This window comes from Scyliorhinus canicula, chromosome 2, assembly GCF_902713615.1.
Source record: "Scyliorhinus canicula chromosome 2, sScyCan1.1, whole genome shotgun sequence".
NCBI lineage: Eukaryota > Metazoa > Chordata > Chondrichthyes > Carcharhiniformes > Scyliorhinidae > Scyliorhinus > Scyliorhinus canicula.
The window spans coordinates 56,713,900-56,739,256 of record NC_052147.1 but is presented as its reverse complement, the minus strand read 5'-3'; the positions used below and the strand labels follow the sequence as shown (position 1 = coordinate 56,739,256).

At 44.5% G+C, this 25,357-nt stretch overlaps 1 protein-coding gene across 1 annotated transcript; it reads right to left on the bottom strand.

Annotated features, from left to right (window-relative positions):
- Nucleotides 1-586: 586 nt before the first annotated feature.
- psmc6 (proteasome 26S subunit, ATPase 6) lies at nt 587-17,796 on the bottom strand. The gene is made up of 14 exons (XM_038778931.1): nt 17,601-17,796; nt 13,939-14,018; nt 13,812-13,851; nt 13,670-13,722; nt 9,639-9,706; nt 8,730-8,844; nt 8,558-8,645; nt 7,353-7,414; nt 7,111-7,234; nt 6,771-6,832; nt 5,434-5,554; nt 5,249-5,329; nt 1,869-1,940; nt 587-1,676 (listed from the first exon to the last, which is right to left on the bottom strand). Exons 1-14 carry the CDS (start codon nt 17,683-17,685, stop codon nt 1,558-1,560), a joined length of 1,170 nt encoding a protein of 389 aa, XP_038634859.1. The 5' UTR covers nt 17,686-17,796; the 3' UTR covers nt 587-1,557.
- Between the last annotated feature and the right edge of the window lie 7,561 nt (nt 17,797-25,357).

Sequence of the window (25,357 nt, the reverse complement as noted above, 5' to 3'; positions counted from 1 at the left end):
TACAAGGTTTCAAATGAAAAAACTGGAATTACCTCTTGAATTGTCTTGCAATTTTTTAAAAATCAAAGCTTACACTTCAACACCTGATCTTAAAAACCTGGTGTTAACTGCAATCCTTTTCACCTCAACAACTGAACAGTGACTATCTGTGGATTCAAAGTATATGCACATTGTCAACTCTCATCGTAAGCAAAAATGTAGGGCGACACAGTAGCAGTGGTTAGCACTGTCGCGTCAGGGTCCCAGGTTTGATTCCCGCTTGGGTCACTTAATTCTCTGTGCAGAGTCTGCCCGTTCCCCCCATGTCTACGCGGGTTTCCTCTGGGTGCTCCAGTTTCCTCCCACAAGTCCCAAGAGACATGCTGTTAGGTGAATTGGACATTCTGAATTCTGTGTACCCAAATAGGTGCCCAAATGTGGCGACTAGATTTTCACAGTAACTTCATTGCAGTGTTAATGTAAGCCTACTTGTGACAATAATAAAGATTATTATGAAAAGCATGTCCTCTCACCCTGTGAGAATTTGAGTGTCCCAGTTATCCAAAACGCTTGAAAGGAAAATGGAAATTAAATTCTCAAAACTTCATTTCAGACAAATGACTACATTTATTAAATGCTGTTGAGTATTTAAAAACCGTGCAGAGAGAAAACATCTGTGATCATCAGCACTTCTGATCGTAATTTTTCTTTATTAACAGTGAAAAAACATTTTTATCTTTTTTTTCAAGTCACTCACTTCATTTTATTTGTACATATTCATCTAGAACCCATTCTCTTAAGAATAAATGATCTGGCTAAGTGAATTCTATCTGTACAAAAGCCGAGAGTTTGTTTTTCTTTTGTTATGGACATATATTTTCTATTAAACACTATGAGTTGGCAAACTTACAAAGTGCACTACGGGTAGATGTTCTGTCACAGTGCTTTTGGGACCATGTATTGGAAATTCTGCAGCACCGGTTTCCAATTGTTCATCCTGTCCCGCCAGATCCTAGGTCTTCTGTCCAGTGCTCAACAGTTCTCACGGTTGATAAGTCAATGTTCCTGGTTAACGCTACTTGGGTTAAAATATCTGACTCATCATGAAAATGCCACAGGAGATTTGCAGGCATTAGGTAAATATTCAACAAATAGTTGGTCACGTTCTTGTAAATTTAAATTTTATTGAGGCCGAGGGAAAATGAATCAAATTGATCAAAAAACTATAAAGTTGTATATTGAGCAACGCACCACAAAGGCTTCAAGTGTCATTTGGGTACAAGAGAATACATTACATTGTTAAGACAGCCATGTTTCAGTGCTGACATTTACTTTTTGGAAACATTTTCAACAAAATATTACCAGCAGCCAAACTATGGCTTAAAAAACAAGTCATTACATATATAATGCAGCAGAACACCAAAGTTAGTGGTCACCTACTGTCTGCAGCATAGTATTATATAATAGTAATGATTTACTGTATAGAACCACCATCAGATTCCTCTCTCTTTTGTATGCAAATTAAATCCCTTTTAAACTGTACAATTACAGTTAACTGGGGGGAGGGGGGGGACTATTTTATACGGGTTTGTAGTCAAGCTTGGATTCTAGCTTCTTAGAGTCAGCAACTTTGCGAACAGCCTTCATAAAGTCTTCCTGGATAACATAGTCACGATCTGCACGGATTGCAAACATACCTGAACAAGAAAAGTTTGAAAATAATGTTTACTGTCATATCACAAGAGAAAGCAAATGATGTCCAAAATGTGCAAAATATTACACAATTTGAAGTGCAAAATCATTTCACATTTGTATATAGGTAAAAATATGCAAATATATAAAAATATATTTCAATGGCTACTCAAATTTGAAATGACTTCCAAATATACCTGCTTCAGTGCAAACATTTCTCAAATCTGCACCGTTAAATCCATCCGACAGCTTCACAACTGCTTCATAATCTGTAAGATTAACCAAAAGATGCACTAGCTTGAATAAATTTAATGATATGAATCAATTCATAAAGTGTAAACAACGCCACCATTTAAAGCGAATTACAAAAGGTTGTTTTCCTCTATTTGGTCCTGAACTGTCAGCGGGTCACATGTAGCCATTTGGTTGGATTTGATTGGTTGCTGTACTCCCCTGCCCTGCAGCCCTCAACAGGGCATTGGATGGTTCAGGGAGAGATCTCCGCCCAATCTCGGGAGAAATCTGACTGGCTGACATCTGTCATTCCAGCAGCGCCAGGTTTGACTGGTAGCCATTGTTGGGGCTACAGTCAGTCTCTCGAAGAGGCTATGGTGGCCAAACTGAAATAAGAGGTTTGATAGTCTCAATTTGAGGGAGAAGGGTTTGAGAGGCTGAGAATGGGTGAAACGAAGCCTCCCCCCAAAAGTAGGTCCACCTCCTTGCCCGACGCCAGTCCTGTTAGAATGGGCAATCCCGACCGGTGGGGGGGGGGGGGAGATAAAATAGCAGTGAGGGCAGGATGAGGGACTAGAATGTCCATTAATTGGCCACTTAAAGGCCCCGATAGGCCCAAGGGCAGGTGGGTTTCCCTGTATTTTATTAGACTCCCGCCTTTAAACACCCTGGCTAGGAGCATAAAATCTAGTTCATTATATATTGCAAGATTTCTGTAAGTATTAAATATATGGCAATCATACTATTTATTTAAAGAAAGGGATGTGTTTTTAAAGAGTGTTATGCTTATTTATCATAGATGAGCTTTATCCTGCATTTCTTCATTGCTAACTTAAAATGCATTAACCTTAGTGGATAAAAGTGTAAATGGCTTCCTTCCTTTCCCTGATTACATAAATGATACAAAATCTGTCTCTGGATATGAAAAGATAAACTTTTGGTTGAAACAAGGCACCTACTCTGTCCTGACAGCATGGTTTATTATACTGCATTTTTAAAAGTATTGTAGAGGACACAAACCAGGTCCCTGTATAATACAAATGGTAGTCAAAACCATTTTTTATCTCATCAGGTTCAAAAGACGCAGAAATGCTTCATTGTGCTTCAACCCATGTGATAACAGACTAATATAAATTGTCATTAAATATACAGTGTAGTGAAAGATTTTAGAAACTGTGGCCATATCTTGAAGTCTGCACAGAGCTGAAAATTCTGCATGTAATTAGCAGATGGCTCAGAGTCCTTAAAGAGTATGTAATCACTAACAGGAGTGAAATAGTGTGTGCTTAAAACCTGAAAACGTAGTGGCAGTTTCTGTTGTTCTTCTACATACTGGATTGCATGGTGGAACACAAATAGACACTTGTAAGAGATATAGCCTGATTTTCCATGCTAGATGGTGGGAAACTCAGCAGACTGCCTTTTCATGTCTCTTTCTCATCTTATATTCCACATGCCAAGTTGATCCAAGGCACAGAAGGAAAACCTGTCACTTGGTTTAATTGTTTAAAACAGACAGAAGGACAAGAGCTTGGCAAGGTGTATAATCTAATATGTGACATGCAAAAGTGTTGTCACTTTTTAATTTTCATACATAATTACCAAACATTCACCTTAGCGATCAATTAAAAAAAACAAAGTTATCAAAACCTGACAAGGAGTGAGGTATCATTGGTAAAACACTGACAGGTAGTGCAGCTCATAAGTAATATCACAGTAGTGTTATTATGTTGCTCCATAATTTCTAAGTAGAGATGACGTACACAGTACTCTGCAGCCATTGATCTAAGAAAATCGTAATCATTTGTCTTGTAGGCAAACAGAGCATCCAAAATACACAAAACATGCCCCATGAGTCCACACAGATATAATGGGCACAATCTAACAAAAAAGAAATGTGTTCATTCTGGGCGGATTAGAAAGGTCGTTCCCAGAACGTTACGCCAGGAACGACCCCGCTATCTAACGACATTCTGTTTTCCGTTGCATTTCCTGCATTGAGGAGCTCTGCTCACCAATGAAGGAAGAGATTGGGACGCTGTCCTGATCTCAAGGGCCACCAATGTGACCTCCAGACCCCATCAATGCTCCAACTCACTGTTAGGGGGTCCTTGAGCCCCCCCCCCCCCCCAGGCCCAATCCCCAGCACTGGTAAAATGCCAGTTTGGCAGTGCCACCCATGCCCAGAAGCCAACCACAGATCCCGCCCATTAGATCTCACAAAGTGTACCAAGCCCAGAGTCAGGCGCGGCAGTGAGATCATGCCCGATGTATTTTGCTTGAAGTATGAAGACTGATCAGGAATTCTGAGAACTCCCTTTTCTTATTTGAATAATGCTGTAGAAAATCAATAAAAGTGTCAAAACATTCCTGCACCAACATCCCCATTCTTCCAGCTATTCTCCACCCCAGATACTCAGTCCCACCAAAAGAAATTCACAATTAAACACTTGTCTGTCATTGAGCTGAAGGCATACTCGAGGCGAGTCTTCAACTTGTGACATCACAGAGGAGTGGCTTGGCCAAGATTGTGTCATGCCATTAGGGCTGCCCGCTTACCTCACAAATCGACCACGCCGCAGACGCGAGGGCAAATTCCCACTGAAGCCAACAATAAAAGTAGGCATGTCCTTTTAAAAGCAGTCAGTAACATACAGCTTTGCTTCGCCACTGACTGCAAGAAACGGGCCTTGTCTTCAGGAATGTTTATGATTCTAAAGATATTACTGCAGTACACATTTCTTTTTAAAACACCGAGTTAACTAACAATAATATTTCACAAAAAAATGTACTCAACATCAAATGGCTATTTTCCCCCCCCATTGAATAGATTTTAAGATATTTGCACTGCAAAAGTCACAGATGCTGATCTTGGCCATGGAGCGGAATTATTCATCCCAGTTTTAGGTTATACCAATTTCAGCAACATACTGCAACCTCAGCAAACTCCATCATACAATGACTGGACAGAGGTTCAATATTAAACCATAACACATTAATTCTGTAATCAGCCATAATACAAAAGATTTTAATTGCATTAGAATCCTATATCTTTGGGCAGCACAGTGGTTAGCACTGCTGCCTCACAACACTGAGGACCCGGGTTCGATCCTCGCCCCGGATCACTGTTCGTCTGAAGTTTGAAATTCTCCCCATGTCTGCGTGGGTCTCACCCCAACAAACACAAAGATGTACAGGGTAGGTAGATTGGCCATGCTAAATTGCCCTTTAATTGGGAAAAAATGAATTGGGTACTCTAAATTTATTATTTTTTAAAAATCCTATATCATTTGCACTTTTAAATAAATTTGGTTCACATATGCAAAAAGGTGGAATAGCATACCTATTTCACCATGCTTTGTGATAGGACTAGCATGGATCTTCAGAATATCCAATCTTGCTTGCTCATTTGGAAGTTCAATATCTAGAAGCGCAGATTTTAATAACATTTAGTTACATTGTTTTGCAATATTTTGTTTAGACATAATGTGTTCCCTAAAACAATCACAACTTCGACATGATACTTACGAATCTTTCTATCAAGTCTGCCAGGACGCAACAAAGCAGGATCCAATGTATCTGGTCTGTTTGTAGCCATTATCATTTTAACTCTATGTAGAGTATCAAAGCCATCCATTTGATTCAGCAGCTACAAAGTAATGCATTTAGGTCATCAATTTTGTCCAGGACACAAGTACTTAGCCTCAGGTCATATATGGAGCAGTAGACTAAAAATGTCACTCTTTCATGTAGTAGTACAAAATGGCCTCTTTTACCACATATACAAAATGATTTTATACAAATGATGATTATTTTACATAACCAGGATTGTGTGACTTCATAAGTGTGTGGACTTGACCAGCACACGTGATTCACCATTTCAAGGATACAATTAAATAAACTACAAACTCTGATACATGTCGTGGTAGGGGAGGGTTTTTGCCACAAAAATCCTTCTACAGCCACAGTCCTGGAATAGCATCTACCTAGATAATTATTTTCTTACGTAGGGAGGTTAGTTAGTTTAGTTTGCTGGACAGCTGGTTTGTGATGCAGAGTGATGCCAACAGCACGGGTCCAATTCCTGTGCCGGCTGAGATTGCCGTGAAGGCCCCTCCTTCTCAACCTTTCCCCTCACCTGAGGTATGGTGATCCTCAGGTTAAATGACCACCACTCTCTCTTTCTCAAAGGGGAAAGCAGCCTGTGGTCCTGTGGGACTTTGGCAACTTTCACTTTCTTACGTGGAGATAGTCATAAATGAGGATGACTAGTGAAGTATAACTATTTCAAAGGTTTGACTTAGTTGCAGATACAGTTGTACATTACCTCATAATTTAAAGAAATACAATAGAGATGCTATACAAGTAGGGGATATCGATCTGAGGCCACAATAAGATCTGCTGCGATCTTACTGACTGGCGGAGTAGGCCCAAGGAGTCTACAACCGCTCGTAATTTGTATGTTCACATACACAAGAATAATGGATGCCATTCAGAGGAGGGTAGGAAGGAAAATGTGTTGGTGGGCTGCTTCTTTCATCTATTTATCTTTATCTGCTGAAATCTCAAGTTTGAGGACTATTACGTTCAGTAAAATTTTAAATTATAAATTTTGTCTGATCCTTATTACCTGCATTAAATGACAATTTGCAAGACTGCCAACAGAAATTATATCATGTTCAAGTGGTTTTCAAGTATTTGTCAGATATTACAAGTCAGGTTATAGGTTCTTCTTATAAATTAAGTTGAATTAATGGGTCATGTGACCAGTGCTGAAGTCTGCCTGCAGCAAAATCTGGGTGGTTCAATTCATTATTGTCAATGCACATCTCCAATATTTTAAATCACAAATATGATGCCTTTACCTCCATGAGGGTTCTCTGAATCTCCCTATCAGCTGAGGTGCCTTCAGAGAAACGGCGACCACCTGCAAAATAGTGATTGTAGCAGGTTTTATCGCAGATTTAAGATTCAGTTTAACTTTGAGATTAAGCAAATAATTTCTAAAGAGGCAAAGCAAGAGCATCACACTTCAAAAGTTTAAAAAAAGATAAGCTTTAGAATAATTTTATTGTGTAATGGAGCACCACAGGTGGAATCAAAGATGATTGTTGTAACATGATTTTGCATTGAAATGAAAATTCAACTGCAAATCTTGCTACAAATTAATTATTTGAATTGAAAAGGCAGAGGAAGCAAGCTTACCAATAGCATCTATCTCATCCATAAAAATTATACATGGTTGATGATCCCTGGCGTAGTTGAACATCTCTCTGATTAAACGAGCACTTTCACCAATGTACTTATCGACAATGGAGCTGGAAACAACCTATTTAAAAAAGTTCAAAATCTTCAATTTCACAAATGAATGAATTCTCCTCGCTAACATTCATTACAATACCTTATTTTCAAACAAGGCCAACAGGTTAACTTTTTCTAGAACATACCTTTAAGAAATTGCAGTCTAACTGACTAGCAACAGCTCTTGCTAACAGTGTTTTCCCTGTACCTGAAAAAGATAAAGATCACATACATTTCTTTCCTTGGAAAATATATTATTTTTGAAATCTATTTTCTCCCTATTATTGCATGATGTGTGTTTACCAATTCAAACTTCTCATTCATGAAAAAAAATGTAAGATTTTTTCTTCTGCTACACATCACTTTGCAGCTGAAATGACAGTCTGAAAACATTTGGTCTCTTCTCTTGGCTGTTAGGATTGGTATTGGATGACTCATCCTCCAATATCCATTCTTCTACAAAGAGGTGCAGTTTCTGACCACCAGATTGATGGTGGGAATCTGGATCTCACTGCCAAAAAGGGTGTAGAGGCGGGACCTTCGTAACATTTAAAAAGCATTTAGAGAGGGCGGCACGGTGGCACAGTGGTTAGCATTGCTGCCTACGGCGCTGAGGACCCAGGTTCGATCCCGGCCCTGGGTCACTGTCCGTGTGGAGTTTGCACATTCTCCCCGTGTCTGCGTGGGTTTCACCCCCACAACCCAAAGATGTGCAGGTTAGGTGAATTGACCACGCTAAATTGCCCCTTAATTGGAAAAAATAATTGGGTACTCTAAATTTTTTTTTTTTAAAAAGCATTTAGATGAGCACTTGAAATACCACAGTATACCAAGCTACTGACCAAGTGCTGGAAAATGGGATTAGAATCGGTAAGGTACTTGACGGCTGACGCAGACACGATTACACCTCTTTCTGTGCTGTAACGATCTATGACTCTATGGTACATGAATAGTTTCAAGTGGGCTAAAGCAACAATATGGTTCTCTGCTCTACCATGGGGGGGGGGGGTGAGAGAGAGGAGAAAAGTGTTGGGGGGGGGAGAAGAATATCATAGAATTACTTGTATAGTGAGATAAATTGTACGAGCTATGAGTCAACTAATATTCTTGCATCTTAGCATGAGTAATGGCAACTTCAACAACTACATGATTGCTTAGGTCACTTACAGAACCTCCCTAAAATTAATTCACAACTCTCAACCAGGAATAACACTTCCCAATAATAAAGTGGTAAGATTATTTAAATATTACAAAATATGCATTCATTTCAATTTCATACAGTAGGATAACCGGATAGATTTCTAACGACTCAAAAATAATTTCATTAAAACATCCAAGTGTAGTTGTTTACCTGGCGGTCCGTAAAGTAGGCATCCTTTTGGCGGAATGATTCCTACACGCTGGAACAGTTCTGGGTTTGTAAGTGGCAGCTCTATAACCTGCAACCACACAACAGTTTCCAACTTAAGCAAAACAGCTTTACAGAACACAGTTCAATATTTCTCTAAAATTTAGTAACACACCTCTCTCAATTCCCTAATTTGTTCAGCCAATCCACCAATCTCAGAGTAAGTAACGTTTCCTGGATCTTCATGAGACATGTTATACACCAATGGATCCACTTCTCTTGGCAAATACCTGTTACACAAGTACAATATATTTATAACTTCCCAATGGTACAACGGATTAGACTGTAGCCACAGAGTTATTTATATATTATATATCCGTACGTTATTAAGGAGCATTTTTGGGATTGTAGAATGGTGATGGTTAAAGCTTTTGTTTTGCATTTTGGCTTGAGCATGATGGAATAACATTCATGAATATAATAATAATCATCACTTATTGTCACAAGTAGGCTTCAATGAAGTTACTGTGAAAAGCCCCCAGTCGCCACATTCCGGCACCTATTCAGGGAGGCCGGTACGGGAATTGAATCTGCGCTGCTGACCTTGTTCTGCATTACAAGCCAGTAATTCAGAACAAGGCCAGCAGCGTGGGTTCAATTCCCGTACCGGCCTCCCCGAACAGGCGCCGGAATGTGGCGTCTAGGGGCTTTTCACAGTAACTTCATTGAAGCCTACTTGTGACAATAAGTGATTATTACATTCATGAATGTTATTCCACCACGCTCAAGCCAAAATGTAAAACCATCACCATTCTCAGTCCCAAAAATGCTCCTTAATAACGTACGGTAGAATGAACACGTTATGTTGTTAAAAAAAAAAAATCATACAAGAGGAAACACCACCATTTACCAAGAAGTGGCCAGGTATTAAAACAAAAACGTATTCACGAATAGCAGGTGGACAGATAAAATCTATCAGGCTATCATGCAAGGGCCTCTAGTTGATATTCTTAAAATACTGCAATATTCCATAATAGAGCTTATTTCTTATTACTGAACAAAAGGCTTACATTACAACACTTACCTCATTATAGTCAGAGTTGTCATATCCAGGGCAACTCTAGTACCAGGTTTTAACTTGCTTTTTTCAAGCTGCATTTGGGAAACAAAGAAAACGGATCAGAAAATGCAAATTTTTTTTTTTTTTAATGACTTAAGTTTATGGCTTCTGTTTAAACAAAAAAAATCAGTAAGCAAATCGCTCCTTACGATTATGGTACAGTGAAATGCCAGGAGGTACTTAACTTGGTTAGAAGCGCAATATAAATAAAAATATTTCTTGTTTCTCATAAAATCATTATGGAGCCTTTTGCATCATATTTAGTTCCAGGGATTACAGTTACACGGATAGACTGGAGAAAATTTGCTTTTTCTCCTGTGAGCAAAAAAATCCAAGAGAGTTGTTTACAATCACGGGAGGGCTTAAATCCGGAAAATAAAAATAAATTAATTTCAATAGTCGAGTGTTGAACAACAACCGGAGGGTTCAGATTTACCGGCTGGTACAAACATCAGAAGCGACGTGACAAGAAAAGCGTGGTTAATATTTGGAATGCCCTGCCTGATGGGATAGTGAATACAGATTCAATAGCAGACTTTGGGATTTGGACAAATGCTTGAAACAGTAAAGGTTGCAGGAATAGCGGGAAAGAGTTGGGGAGTGAGGCTAGCTGGATTGCACTTTCAAAGAGCTGGTGCAGACTCGATGGATCGACTGGCCTTCTTGTGTTGTACTATTCCTTGATTTTATGATATATAGCCGTTGCATGTTCCAAGAGACGCACAAGATGTTTTATATTGAAGACCAAATCTTTAATACATGGATCATCTTAGCCATGTTGCCATCATTAGAGCATCCACTTAAGCACAGCATTTTGTAATGCAGTCGTGGTTCCTAATATTTCTCATCCCACTGTCTTGATCAGCTCACCGCATTCATAATCCAAATTACAATATTGGTCAATTTTAGAAAACATCCATCCCATAAGGACCTTTTAACTTTAAAATAATAAATTAGGCACAACATTTTCTGGACAAATATTCAAAGAAAGTGGTTATTGGAATTTTACCTGGACTACTTCCATTCTATACATTCCACATCACTAATATGTCCAGGTAGTATTTAGCTACAACAGAAAGTTTATTTTAAATGTTCAAGGCTAATCTTCTTGATTAGGAGACAATTAAACAAAGGACATGTTCTATGCCTGCATAGTTCAGATCCAAAAGAAAAACATAATTTATTTCAACATTTACGTATGCAAAATCAGGCAAAAGTAGAGTTCAGAGGATAGGCAGTTATCAAATAGAGACACACAATTGCATATAGAAAATAACTTTATATCGATATCCTGATGGCACAGATGATTGTTAGATATTTTTGATATAGTCGGTACATTTACAGATTGATAGGAGCAATTGGGTTAGGGAGAGAAAGGAGTGAAAGCAAATCAAGGTATTTGGAGGGAAATAAATCTGACTCAATTAATAACAACTAGTATTTAAATACAACATCTCTCTAAATTTGTTATGAGCGTCCTGCTGATTACAATTTGCAATACCTTTAAATAGTTTGAACGGCAATAATTATACAGTATCTTACAGGGAACAGGATGAGCGTACTACTGTGTGGTACAGGCATATAACTTAGGAGGAAAAATGTTCATATGTCCCAAGACACTTCACAGGTTGCTGAACAAGATTTAATATCTATTAAATAAGGAGGTCGGAGCTTGGTCAAAGGGGAGGCTTTAAAGGAGGAAAAATAGAGAAGAGGAAATTCCACAGCTGAGGGCCCAGAAAGCTTAAGAGATTGCAGAGGAAGATATAGGGTTAAAGGAAGGCAGTGGATTGATTTGGGATAGCTTTCATTAAAAGCTTGCATATAAATGATTAAACAAGCAGATTCTATGCTGTAAATATCTACAATTTTATCATTCATAAAGATCAGAATATTGGCAACTCTTTTATATTACATCACAATAGACACTATTTATTTTTTTTGTTTTTATTCAAAATTTTTACAAACCACTACAAAAAGAAAAGCAAGGACCCTCGCAAGGCAAACTTTATCCTCTCCAACCTGAGAAATCCCACCATGTCACTGACCCAAGCTTCTATACTTCGGGGTTTCGCGTCCCTCCACATTAACAAGAGCCTTCTCCGGGCTACCAAGGAGGCAAAGGCCAGAACTCCGGCCTCTTTCGACTCCTGCACTCCCGGATCGTCTTGATACCCCAAATATCGCTATCCCCCAGCTTGGTTTTACCTGAGTGTTCAAGACCTTGGACATAGCCTTTGCGAAGCCTTTCCAAAATCCTGTAGGTGCCGGGCATGCCCAGAACATATGGGCATGATTTGCTGGGCTCCGAGCACCTCACACACCTGTCCTCCACCCCAATGAACTTACTCATTCTCGTCACTGTCATATGGGCCCGGTGCACCCCTTAAACTGAATCAGGCTAAGCCTGGCGCAAGATGAGGAGGAATTGACCCTGCCCAGGGCGTCAGCCCACAGGCCCTCACCCAGCTCCTCCTCCCACTTGCCCTTCAGCTCCTCCACCGAGGCCTCCTCCGCCTCCTATAGCTCCTGATATATTTCCAATATCTTGCCATCCCCTACCCACACGCCCGGGACCACCCTGTCCTGTATCCTCCGGGTAGGCAGCAGCGGTAATTCCCCCACCTGCTTTTTCACAAATGCCCAAACCTGCATGTAGCTAAAGGTATTCCCCGGGGGTAGCCCAAATTTCTCCTCCAGTTCCCACAGGCTGGCAAAAGTCCCATCAATGAACAAGTCCCCCATCCTTTTGATACCCGCCCTGTGCCAACTTAGGAACCCCCCCCCCCCCCCCCCCCCCCCCGGTCTATTCTACCGGGAGCAAACCTGTGATTATTCCATATCGGGGCCCAGACTGAAGCCCCTACCTCCCTCCTGTGCCGTCTCCACTGCCCCCAGATGCTCAATTCCGCCGCCACCACCGGGCTCGTAGTATACCGCGTCGGCGGAAGCGGCAACGATGCCATTATCAGTGCCCCCAAGTTAGTATCTTTACAAGATGCCGCTTCCACCTGTTTCCATGCTGCCCCCTCTCCCTGCATTACCCATTTCCGAATCATGGATATATTCGCTGCCCAGTAATAGCTGCAAAAGTTCGGCAGCGCTAACCCAACCCCCCCCCCCCCCGGACTGCGCTCCAAGAACAACAACAGCGGACCCAGCAGCTCCAAGAATTTCCTATAAAACTCTACGGGATACCCATCCGGTCCGTTAATCCTTGCCGAGCTCAGCACCGTGTTACCTCCCATCTCTAATTCCCCCAATCTCCCTGGCTACCTCTCTCTTCCGCAGCTGATGCGCCAGCATCCTCCTTGCCTTCACCCATACTTGTACACTGCTCCCTGTATCTTCCTCTTTTTTTTTTTTAAAATAATTTTTATTGAAATTTTTCGATACAAACATTTACCCCTATTACATTTTAAATTATAACACTACAAGTCCCCCCTGGAAAAACCTCCCCACGCCCTCCCCCGCGCGCACCCCCCCACCCTCCCTCCCCCCCCCCCCCCCCCCCGCGCTATCATCCCTGTATCTTCCTCAACTGAGCCTCAGCCTTCCCCGTGGTAAGCAAGTCAAACTCCACCTGCAGGCTCCGGCGCTCCTTCAACAACCCCTCCTCAGGGGATTCCGCATACCTCCTGTCCACCCTAAGTATCTCCCCACCAATCTCTCCCTCTCCATCCTATCCCCCTTCTCTCTGTGGGCCCTGACTGAAATTAGCTCCCCTCTGACAACTGCCTTCAGCGCCTCCCAGACCACACTCACCAAAACCTCCCCATTATCATTGGTCTCCACATAGCTTTGGATATACCTCCGAACCCACCCACAGACCTCCTCGTCCGCCAGTAGTCCCACGTCCATTCTCCTCAGAGGGCTGACAACTTAGCAACTCTATTCTTTCTCCTTTATTAAATTCATTAAACAAAACATGTGCTCCCCGAGGTATATGGGGGTAAATGCATGGCTCAAACAGTGTACAATCTTGAATACTTTACCTGTCGTCGACAGCCAACAACATATCGTGGTCCATTTGTAGCCTTCACAATAACTACACAGGAAAAAAAAGATTATTTTAATTGCTTTGTTATGCCGGTTAAGGTGAATTGCAGTCACCAGCAATTAAGTAGCAATACTTACATTTCTCTTCTGTAAGCTGTTTCAGAACTTCGCCGACAATCTGAGGAAAACAAATTATTATTAACCTTCAACAGAAACTGCAGAAAAATACCCATTGTCATTTGCTGAAAGAATCATAAACTCTTACCTGTCCCACACTCTGAAGAGCTTTGAGGTCATTTTCAGATTTTTCATACTGCTTGGTAAGTTCCTTCAGTTGTTCTCTTACTGTGTACAGGTAAAAGGTTTGCACTTTAATTTTACAAGATTAACAGACTAACAAGAAGGCACTCCAGTATCTCTTTACAGCACAGGTGGAGGCAACATGATCTTCATGTCTGTGTCGGTTCTTTCGTAGAGTTATCCAATTAATCCCACTCTCCTGCTCACTCTTCTGCTCTTTCCCCAGAGACAAATATTTTTTTGTTGCCTTCAAGGACATCTAATTTTTTCTAGAAAAATTAATAATGAATCTGCTAACATCCTTTCAGATAGTGCACAGCGAATGCCTGATCACACAATTCGCTAGGTAAAAATAAAAAGCATATATCACATCTTTCTTTTGCCAATCACCTTAAATCTACATCCTCTAGTTAGCAACCCTTAATGGGAAACAGGATCTATTTAAGTACCCTATCAAATTCCCATGATTTTGAACACCTTTATTGAATCTCTTCTTAACCACTCTACTCCAAGCAGTACTTCAGTCTCTCTATATCGCAAGTAACATCTACGCCACACGTGTGCTCAATGACCATCTCCACTAAGAGATAATAAAATCATCTCCCCATGTCATTCAACAGCATTGCCATCGCTTGACATTCGACTGCATTACCATCGCCATGTCCTCCACCACCAACATCCTAGGGTAACCACTGACCAAAAGTTAATTGGACCAGCCACATAAATACCGTGACTATATGAGCAGATCAGTGGCTGGGAATCCTGTAGCGGGTAACTCATCTGACTCCCCGAAGTCTGTCTACCATCTACAACGTACAAGTCAGGAGTATGATGGAATAATCTCTACTGGCCTGGATGTGTGCAGCTCCAACAACATTCAAGAAGCTCAACACCATGCAGGACATTGTAGCCCCCTTGATCTGTACCCATTGCAGCAACTTGCCAAACCTCCTTCAACAGCACCTTCCAAACCACCAACCTCGATTGGGGGGGGGTTCAGAGTAATTATTAGCATATCACTGCCAGAACTATGCAAAGTTATCTACTGTAAATCGCTTCTGTAGGATGTTTCCCAGCACAGCACAATTGCCATGGGAAATTAGCACTTCAGGGCAATTGCAGCATAAACCCTTACCTGGAAACTTCCCAGAGGGATTCCATAATACAGCTTTGGGGTAATCCCAAATCCAACGCTTGGGCTGGGGTGAGCACGGTAGCACAGTGGTTAGCACAGTTGCTTCACAGCTCCAGGGTCCCAGGTTCGATTCCCGGCTTGGGTCACTGTCTGTGTGGAGTCTGCAACTTCTCCCAGTGTGTGCGTGGGTTTCCTCTGGGTGCTCTGGTTTCCTCCCACAAGTCCAAAGATATGCAGGTTAGGTGGATTGGCAATGCTAAATTGCCCTTAAGCGTCCAAAAGGTTAGGTGGGGTTACTGGGATAGGGTAGAGGCATGCAGACTCGATGGGCCGAATGGTCTCCTTCTGCACTGTGGATTCTATGATTCTAAGTAGGACTTATAAAACATTACAAACAGGTTTAGGATTTAAGCTCATTTGAAAATAATTTTCATCTCACTCTCTTGCTGAGATTTTTATCTAATCTTCATTCAGTTCTCAAGTTAGGGATGGATAATAAATGCGGGCCTAACCAGTGATACCCACATCTCATGAAAGAATAAAAGGTTTCTCCAACATCTATAAATCTCCAGTTAAATGGGGTAGCAAGCAACACCTCTCGAGGTCTTGCATTATAGTAGCGATGTTCTCAAGATCTAGCAGAACGGTTACCACCCACCAATTATGGTGTTTGTGAATTGGATGGTACATTAGTCGAAATCTCTCATCAGTGGAAGAAAGCATTGCAGAAGTAGCAAAGATCTGAAGACAATAGATTTTACAATATTATGCAACATATTTTGCTCCAAGTTTTCTGATATTAAATATGACAACTGTTCCTTCCCTTTTAATATACAAAACATGAAGCCATACAAAAACTGATCAAAAGATTCAAACCCGACTATAACTAAATAGTTTAGTGGAATATTTCACAGGAAAATAAAATTATTCATGAGTTATTATTTTTCCATAGATTAATTTAAAGGCTATCTTCTTCGTGAATATATTTTTAAAGAAATTAAAAGCTTGTTTAAACAGGATAATTGTATTGTATTGGTGCAATATGTAAAAAATTGCCACAAATCAAATGTTACCAAGCAATGTCCATGTAGAGCATATTGATATCACAAAAAGCAAAACACTGCTGTTGCCGGCAATCGGAAACAAAAAAAAACCCTGATGATATAGGGACTATGTGCAAATCATTAATTTGGCTGTCTACTTCAGATACTGACTGACCTGATAGTTCCAGTACTTTCTATTTTCATACACTGTCTGGCTAATACAAGGCATTATTATTGGGTACAAAACATTTTTAAAAAATGTCTGATGAAATAAATACAAAATGATCAAATTACATGATAAAACAACCTAATCACATGAAAATTTATAAATCCTAACATCCCTTCATTCAAAACAGTTTGTCAATGCATCAAACATTAAAGCAACATCTCAAAATCAAATAAAATATAGATCAAAAGTAGATCATTGCATTCAAAACTACATTTAAAGCATAAATAAAAGTGGTCACCATGGTCCCAGATGACCACAGGCTGCTTTCCTGACTGGTGCTAACTCAGGAGAGGAACCTTCATGAACAACCTCAGCTGGGAATTGAACCAAAGATGTTGGCTTTGCTCTGCATCATAAACCAGCTGTCCAGCTAACTGAGCTAAACAGGCCCTTTACATAAATACCCTGTACTCCACCCACAAAAGCAAGCTGGTTGGACTAGTTAAATAGCTTTTAAAGAGTCAACACAAACTTGATGGACCAAAGCCTCCTTCTATTTCATAGAATCCTATGGATTAATGTGTACAGTAGAGCAACACCACACTTCTGGGTTCATTGTTGTAATTGCAGAAAAATTGCAATTAACACACCTCAACATCTATCCAATTAATCAAGAGTCAAGTTTTAAAAAATTCATTAAGACAAATGAGCACCCCTGGTAAGGCCAAGACATATTTGCCCATCCTTCCACAACAGAGTGGCTTGCTGAAACATTTCAGAAGGCAGTTCAAAGTCAATCACATTGCTGTGGTCTGGATTCACAAATAGGCCAGACGAGCTGAAGGCAGTAAATTCCATTCCCAAAGAACGTTAGTGAGCTTTTGGATTTTTACAACCATCCAGCCGCTTCATGATACGGTTGGAATTAAATTCTACTAATAGAAATGTATTTGATTAATTGAATTTAAAGTCACCGGCTGGCAGGATGGGATTTGAACCCATGACTCCAGATTAGTAGCCCAGGTGTCTGATAGTTGTGAACAACTATTTGGCACCTGGGGCCCAGAACAGACTCCGGATCACGTCACATCTGAAGCCAGCACGAAATTCCCTACAATTTAGAGAATGAACCGCACTGAAATCCTGGGGAGCTGGAGCAGGCCCCGGCTTCATCCAACATGACAAAGCGAGTTGGCGCTGGTTCCGCTCGTTCGCGCAACACGCGGAAGCCGCGTCCACCCCACAGCCCACCGAAGAGGAGTAAAACACGGGAAACCCACACTCTTTCAGGCGGCCGTCAATCTCTTTGTGCTCCAGTAATTTCTTCCTATAATCCTGGAGCGCTTTCTCCCTCGGATCCGCCATGTTGATGCTCAGCACCGAACGGAGCCTGCCGGGTCGAGACGAACTGCAGCATTTGACAACGAGTCTCCGCCGACGCAAGAGTCGACGCGGACCGGCGAAACTACGTACCTCCGACCGCACCTGCCACTAGTGGCTGGAGGTATTATGGCTCTTGTGTGGCTCAGTCCATGCACATCCTTTGCACAGGCTGTTTAAAAACCCCCCAATGACTTCAACGAGTTAATAACGAAACAGCTAAGAAACTAAAATGCAATGAATGACAGTGAGCATGGATTTCATGTTTCACCAACCTTATTGAATTATTTGAACAGTAAGAAGTCTTACAACACCAGGTTAAAGTCCAACATGTTCCAATATTTGAAGGTAGTCAAATGGAATATGAATCAGAGTGGCCTAGGAGCAATGTGGGCCCCTGGAAAACTGAACAGAATGATATCGCCAGTGAAAGTAAGAAAATGTTAACTGATCACTTTGTATCAGTATTTGCAATAAAAAAACAGAGCATACAGTGCAGAAGGAGGCCATCGGCCCATCAAGTCTGCACCGACCTACTTAATCCCTCACTTCCACCCTATTCCCGTAACCCAATAACCCCTCCTAACCGTCTTGGTCACTAAGGGCAATTTATCAGGGCCAATCCACCTAACCTGCACATCTTTGGACTGTGGGAGGAAACCGGAGCACCCAGAGGAAACCCACGCAGACACGGGGAGAACGTGCAGACTCCGCACAGTGACCCAGCGGGGAAATCGAACCTGGGACCCTGGCGCTGTGAAGGATAACATGCAAGACATTCCAAGGAAGCTAATATTGAATCAGGAGTGGGAACTCACCAAATTAGTGTAAACAAAATAATGACACTTGACAGGGAAAAATCCCCAGGACCAGATGGTTTACATCCCATATTCAAGGGTATTTTGATGCAAATTTTAAAGATATAAGGGGAACTGATAGGATACATAGAGAAAATATTTCTTCTGGTTAGTAATGTAGGACTTGGGGACATAGTCTAAAAATTAGAGTCAGGAAGGAAGTTAGGGAAAACTTCTGTATGCAAAGGGTCACAGACGTTTGGACTTTGTTCCCAAATTGAGGTTAGGTCAGTTATTGATTTTAAAACCGATTTTTTTTTCTTTGTTGTCAACCAATAGTATTAAGGCACATGGGCAAAGATGATCACCTGGAGTTAGGTCACTCAGCCATGACCTTACTGAATAAAGAAACAAACAAGAGGTGCTCAATGGCCTATTACTTTATAATAGAAAGGATAGATAAAAGTAATATAATAATAATCTTTATTGTCATAAGTAAGCATACATTAACACTGCAATGAAGTTACTATGAAAGCCCCTAGTCGCCACATTCCGGTGCCTGTTCGGAGACACAGAGGGAGAATTCAGAATGTCCAATTCACCTAACAAGCACATCTTGTGGGAGGAAACCGGAGCACCCGGAGGAACCCCACGCAGACACGGGGAGAATGTGCAGACTCCTCACAGACAGTGACCCAAGCTGGGAATCAAACGAGGGACACTGGAGCTGTGAGGCAACAGTGCTACCCACTGTGCTACCGTGGCGCCCACTAAATTCATTGATGTTTCAAAATATTGTAATTAGGTTCGCAGCAGGGTACTTGAGATGCATTTCAGCGTCTTATGAACTTCATATTTATGACAGAAAGGACTACATCAAGACATTAATAAGCTTGTTGGATAGGTGTGTGATTGGCAAATTAACAAATATAGATAAGCATGAGGCTTACATTTTGGTAGGAAGAATACGTAGGAAATATACATGTCTAAATAGAAGAAAGAAAGAAACCTGGGGAAAGCCCTAAACCCCTGTATTTAAAATTTTTTTTTAGAGTACCCAATTATTTTTATTTTTTAAATTAAGACGCAATCTAGCTTAGCCAATCCACCTAACCTACACATTTTCGGGTTGTGGGGGTCAAACCCACGCAGATATGGGAGAATTTGCAATCTCCTCACGGACAGTGACCAAGGCCTGATTCGAACCAGGGTCCTCAGCGCCGTAGTCCCAGTGCTATCCACTGCACCACCGTGCTGCCCTCTAAACCCCTGTAATGACTTGAACCAGGCCTTTGAGATTGGCCAATTGGAATACGACTTCCCTGATTAGTGGCCCAATCAGGGAACAGCATCTCTGTATATAACAGGGAGTGGCAGATCATCTGCACTCCCAGTCTAGATAGCAAGTGGAATGCACATGGTTGTACTGTTGGCAGTTTTGTTAATAAAATGAACTCTAGTGAAGGGACTTCTGCTTCTGTGGACTTATTACAGCCCCCCACAAAAAAAGTGACCTTCCACTGCCTCTGAAGTCCTCCCACCTCACTCCTGAGGGTGCCTGATCATTTCCTGAACTAAAATCTCTGGATTTACTGCACTCCAGTGGCCATCACTCTCCTTCACAGGGATGCTTGTAATCCCAGTAGCGTCCACTACTGTGTTCTGCCGCTGTTGGGACTGCTAGAACTGCCTGCCAATCAGACTGTGAAATCTGGCCTCATATGTTGCTCATCCCAAAGGCCATTTTCATCCCCATAACATTTTCCACCTCTGGCCCTGCCTCAGCCCATCTACTGCTGAACCCTCACTTGTGCCTTTTGTCACCTCAGTTGGACTATTGGCCAACTGGCTATTCTTGACCTTCTTTGAGCTTCAACTCAAACTCTGCAAAGTTGAAAACTCCAAACTCCCCCGCAGTCCAGAGCACTCGCCTCCCAAACTCACAGGCCCACAGGCCCCGTAATGCTGCAGCGTGTTTGCCGATTCCGCCCCCACCCGACATGTGTGACTCATGGGGGCCGCCATCTTGGCAATCCTCCTCCACGCGGCCGGCCACTTGCGACTCATGGGGGCTGCCATCTTGGATGCCATCTTCCTTGCCGCCCGCCACGTGCGATCCATGGGGCGGCCATCTTGGGCTCCATCCTCTCCAGCCTCCGAACCTCATCTCGAAGACTACAACCTCAGCAGACAGTCATCACGGGGCCACTCCAGCACAGCTGATCGAGCCGCCGACTACCGCAACTCAGCGCAGTCACGTTGGACCAGTCGCGTCCGAAACACCTCCAGATCTCGATGATGACCATTAAAATCAATGGGTACAGGACATCGTGCCTCTTCGACTCCGGGAGCACCGAGAGCTTCGTACACCCTGAACTGGTAAGATGCTGTTCGCTCCCTATCTTCCCTGCACGGCAAACTATCTCCCTCGCCTCGGGCTCACACTCTGTTCACATACAAGGGCACACCGTCGCGACCCAAACAATTCAGGGCGCCAGCTACTCTAATTTCCAGCTGTACGTACTCCCCGAACTCTGCGCCCCACTCTTACTTGGACTTGACTTCCAATGTAATCTCAAGAGCCTGACACTCAGCTTCGGCGGACACCTACCTCCACTCACTATCTACAGTCTAGCGACCCCCCCTCCACTCTTTGCTAACCTCACTCCGGACTGCAAACCCATAGCCACTCGCAGCAGGCGATATAGCCTACAGGACAGGTGTTTATTAGAACCGAGGTCCAGAGGCTCCTACGTGAGGGAGTCATAGAGGCCAGTAACATCCCCTGGAGAGCTCAGATGGTGGTCGTCAAGACCGGGGAAAAATTCCGAATGGTAGTGGACTATAGCCAAACCATTAACCGGTTCACGCTCCTCGATGCGTACCCCCTCCCCAGGATTGCAGACATGGATAATCACATCGGCCAGTACCGCATATTCTCCACGGTGGATCTGGTCTGCATACCACCAGCTCCCAATCCGCCCGGAGGACCGCCACTACACGGCATTCGAGGCAGATGGCCGCCTCTTCCATTTCCTCCGGGTTCCCTTTGGCGTCACGAATGGGGTCTCGGTGTTCCAATGAACGATGGCCCGAATGGTGGACCAGTACGGGCTGCGGGCCATGTTTCCGTACTTGGATAACGTCACCATCTGCGGCCATGATCATCAGGACCACGATGCCAACCTCCACCAATTTCTCCAAACTGCCCAGAAACTTAATCTCACTTATAACACGGAGAAATGCGTTTTACGCACGACGAGGCTAGCCATCCTCGGCTATGTCGTGGAAAACGGAGTCCTGGGCCCCGACCCGGACCGTATGCAACTTACAACTCCCTCTCCCTCATTGTCCCAGGGCCCTCAAGAGGTGCCTGGGATTTTTCTCGTATTATGCCCAGTGGGTCCCTCGGTATGCGGACAAAGCCCGCCCACTATTTAAGGCCACACTCTTTCCTCTGTCAGTTGAGGCCCGCCAGGCCCTCAACTGCATCAAGGAGGACATCGCCAAAGCGACCATGCGGGCGGTGGATGAATCGTCCCCTTCCAGGTGGAAAGCGACGCCTCAGCGGTCGCTCTCGCAGCCACTCTGAATCAGGCAGGAAGACCAGTCGCCTTCTTCTCCCGAACACTCTCCGCTTCGGAACTTCGACACTCGGTCGAAAAAGAAGCCCAAGCCATCGTGGAAGCCATACGACACTGGAGGCACTACCTCGCAGGTAGGAGATTTACCCTCATCACCGACCAAAGAGCGGTTGCCTTCATGTTTGACAACTCGCAAAGGGGCAAAATTAAAAATGATAAAACCCTGCGGTGGAGCATCGAACTCTCCACCTACAAATACGATATTATGTATCGACCGAGGAAGCTCAACGAGCCCCCAGATGCCCTGTCCCGCGGCACATGCGCCAGCGCGCACGACGACCGCCTGAAAGCTATCCACAATGACCTCTGCCACCGGGGGTCACCTGGCTCGCCCAATACGTCAAAGCCCGAAATCTGCCTTTCTCCACCGAGGAGGTAAAATCCATCACCAGGGATTGCCCGATCTGCGCGGAGTGCAAACCGCACTTCTGTAGACCAGACAAGGCCCACCTGGTAAAGGCATCCCGGCCCTTTGAACTCCTGAGCATCGATTTCAAAGGGCCACTCCCCTCGACCAATCGAAATGTGTACTTTCTGAACGTCATCGATGAGTTCTCCCGCTTCCCGTTTGCCATCCCGTGCCCCGGTATGACCTCCCACACAGTCATCCGAGCACTGCACAGTATCTTCACCCTGTTCGGTTTCCCCAGCTACATACACAGCGACAGGGGTTCATCCTTTATGAGCGACGAGCTGCGTCAGTACCTGCTCGACAAGGGCATCGCCTCGAGCAGGACTACCAGCTACAACCCCAGGGGGAACGGGCATGTGGAGAGGGAGAACGCAACGGTCTGGAAGACCGTCCTACTGACCCTCCGGTCCAGGAATCTCCCGACCTCCCACTGGCAGGAGGTCCTCCCCGACACGCTCCATGCTATTAGGTCCCTCCTGTGTACGGCCACTAATCAGACCCCTCACGAGCGGCTATTTGTTTTCTCTTGGGGCACTACCACGGGGGCTTCGCTCCCATCTTGTTTGAGGACGCCGGGCCCGGTTCTTCTCCGAAAGTACATCCGGGCACACAAAACAAATCCGCTCGTAGAAAGAGTGCTGCTACTCCATTCGAACCCCCAATACGCCTTCATCGAATACCCCGACGGCCGTCAGTACACCGTTTCCCTTCGGGACCTGGCGCCTGCAGGATCTAACTCCACCACCACCAAGGTACCCCTCACACTACAGCCCACCCAACTCCCCGTGCCCTTCGCCCCCGCACCTATAGGTTCACTGCCCACGCTCCGCGCCCCCGCGCCTATATGTTTCCTGCGCCCCCGTCGCACCGGTCAGGTATGAAGCTCGGACCGAATCACCCCCGGAGTCCACCATCGTACCCTCACCGACCACCACCACCCAGCCACCCGAAGAGGCTGCAACCCCGGTGCTCCGCCGATCCCAAAGGATGACTTGGCCACCGGACCGGCTCAATTTGTAGACCCGTCACCCCCGCCGGACTTGATTTTTTTTTACAGGGGGTGAATGTGGTGAATTATATGCCTCGTAATTCACACTCTATTGCCTTGAATGTATTGTGTCCTTGTGGGCTCTGTATGTGAGCTGTTGCGCGGATCTGCCCATAGGGGGAGATGAGGAGTTTGTACTGGGCTCCACCCTTGTCTCCGCCCATGGCTCCTCCCACTAACCGGAAGTATAACGTACTGCAGCCGTAAGCCTGCTCTCAGTTCCTCTGGTCGCAGGCTGGCTTAGTTGTAAGACTATTAAAACCACAGTTTACTTCCAATCGTGTGTCTAGTGAATTGATGGTCACATCAGTGGGCAGAGCGAATGAGTCTGGTGAGGAGGGGGAATGGGTCTGGTGGGCAGGGGGAATGAGTCTGGTAGGCAGGGGGAATGAGTCTGGTGGGGAGGGGGAATGAGTCTGGTGGGGAGGGGGAATGAGTCTAGTGGGCAGGAGGAATGAGTCTAGTGGGCAGGAGGAATGAGTCTAGTGGGCAGGAGGAATGAGTCTGGTGAGGAGGGGGAATGGGTCTGGTGGGCAGGGGGAATGAGTCTGGTGGGGAGGGGGAATGAGTCTGGTGGGCAGGGGGAATGAGTCTGCTGGGCAGGGGGAATGAGTCTGGTGGGCAGGGGGAATGAGTCTGGTGGGCAGGGGGAATGAGTCTGCTGGGCAGGGGGAATGAGTCTGGTGGGCAGGAGGAATGAGTCTGGTGGGCAGGGGGAATGAGTCTGGTGGGCAGGGGGAATGAGTCTGGTGGACGGGGGGAATAAGTCTGGTGAGGAGGGGGGAAGAGTCTGATGGGGAGAAGGTAAGAATCTGGTGGTGAGTGGGGGAAGAGTTTGGTGGGGAGGGGTGAGGCTGGTGGGGAGGTGATGGAACCATCAATTCACTAGACACGTGCTTTAAGATATGAACAGTGGTTTTAATCTACTTACTACAGAGCCAGCCTGTTACCCGTTGAACTCTCGATGAACTGCAGGCTGGCTCTGGACAAGGGTATTTATACAGTAGTCCAGGTGGAGGAGTTGTGGGCGGAGCCAAGGGTGGAGCCCTGTACAAACTCCTGAGCATTCCCAGAGCTACTCCCCCTAGTGTTCGGATAACGCTACTGCGCTTACAATGGTATTGGTAAATACAGTGTGAATTACTAAGTTACATTCACCACATTCACCCCCTGCAAAAAAATCAAGTTCGGCGGGGGTGGTGGTCTACAAAGTAAATCTGTCCGCTGGTCGAACTGTCCGCTGTGATCTGCGGAGCACCGGGGTTGCAGCCTCTTGCGGTGGCTGAATGGGTGTTGTGTGCTGGGGTACGATGGCGGACTCCAGGGAGGGTTGTGTCCGAGCTTCCTACTCTTCTGGTTTGATCGGGGACTGGGGGCGCTGGGGGCTGGCCGGGGCGGGTGCACGGAACTGGTGGAGCAAGCTCGTGGGCTCGGGAGCGCGAGGGGGCGGCAGCATGGGGTGTAGGGTGAGGGGTCCTTCTGTGGGGGTAGAGGGGGCGCTGCATCCGGCGGGTGCCAGATCCCGGAGGGATACTGTGTCCTGACGGCCGCCAGGGAACTCAATGAAGGCGTACTGGGGGTTGGAGTCGAGCAGGCGCACCTCCTCAACAAGGGGGTCGGTTTTGTGTGCCCTGACGTGTTTCCTCAGGAGCAGTGGCGGACTGGCCAGGGTGTCAGCTTGCCCGATGGCAAGTGGGCCCCTGATGAAGTGGGCCCCCTATATCAAATAAAAATGCAATAAAGAAACAAACACAGA

Bases quoted from the DNA above. Each gene is read 5' to 3' on its own strand.
- psmc6 (XM_038778931.1), bottom strand. From the start codon at position 17,685: ATGGCGGATCCGAGGGAGAAAGCGCTCCAGGATTATAGGAAGAAATTA. The intron at 14,019-17,600 runs GTGGGTTTCCCG...ACCTGTACACAG, and splicing joins TGACGGCCGCCTGAAAGAGT to TAAGAGAACAACTGAAGGAA. The intron at 5,330-5,433 runs GTAAGTATCATG...CTGCGCTTCTAG, and splicing joins CAGACTTGATAGAAAGATTC to ATATTGAACTTCCAAATGAG.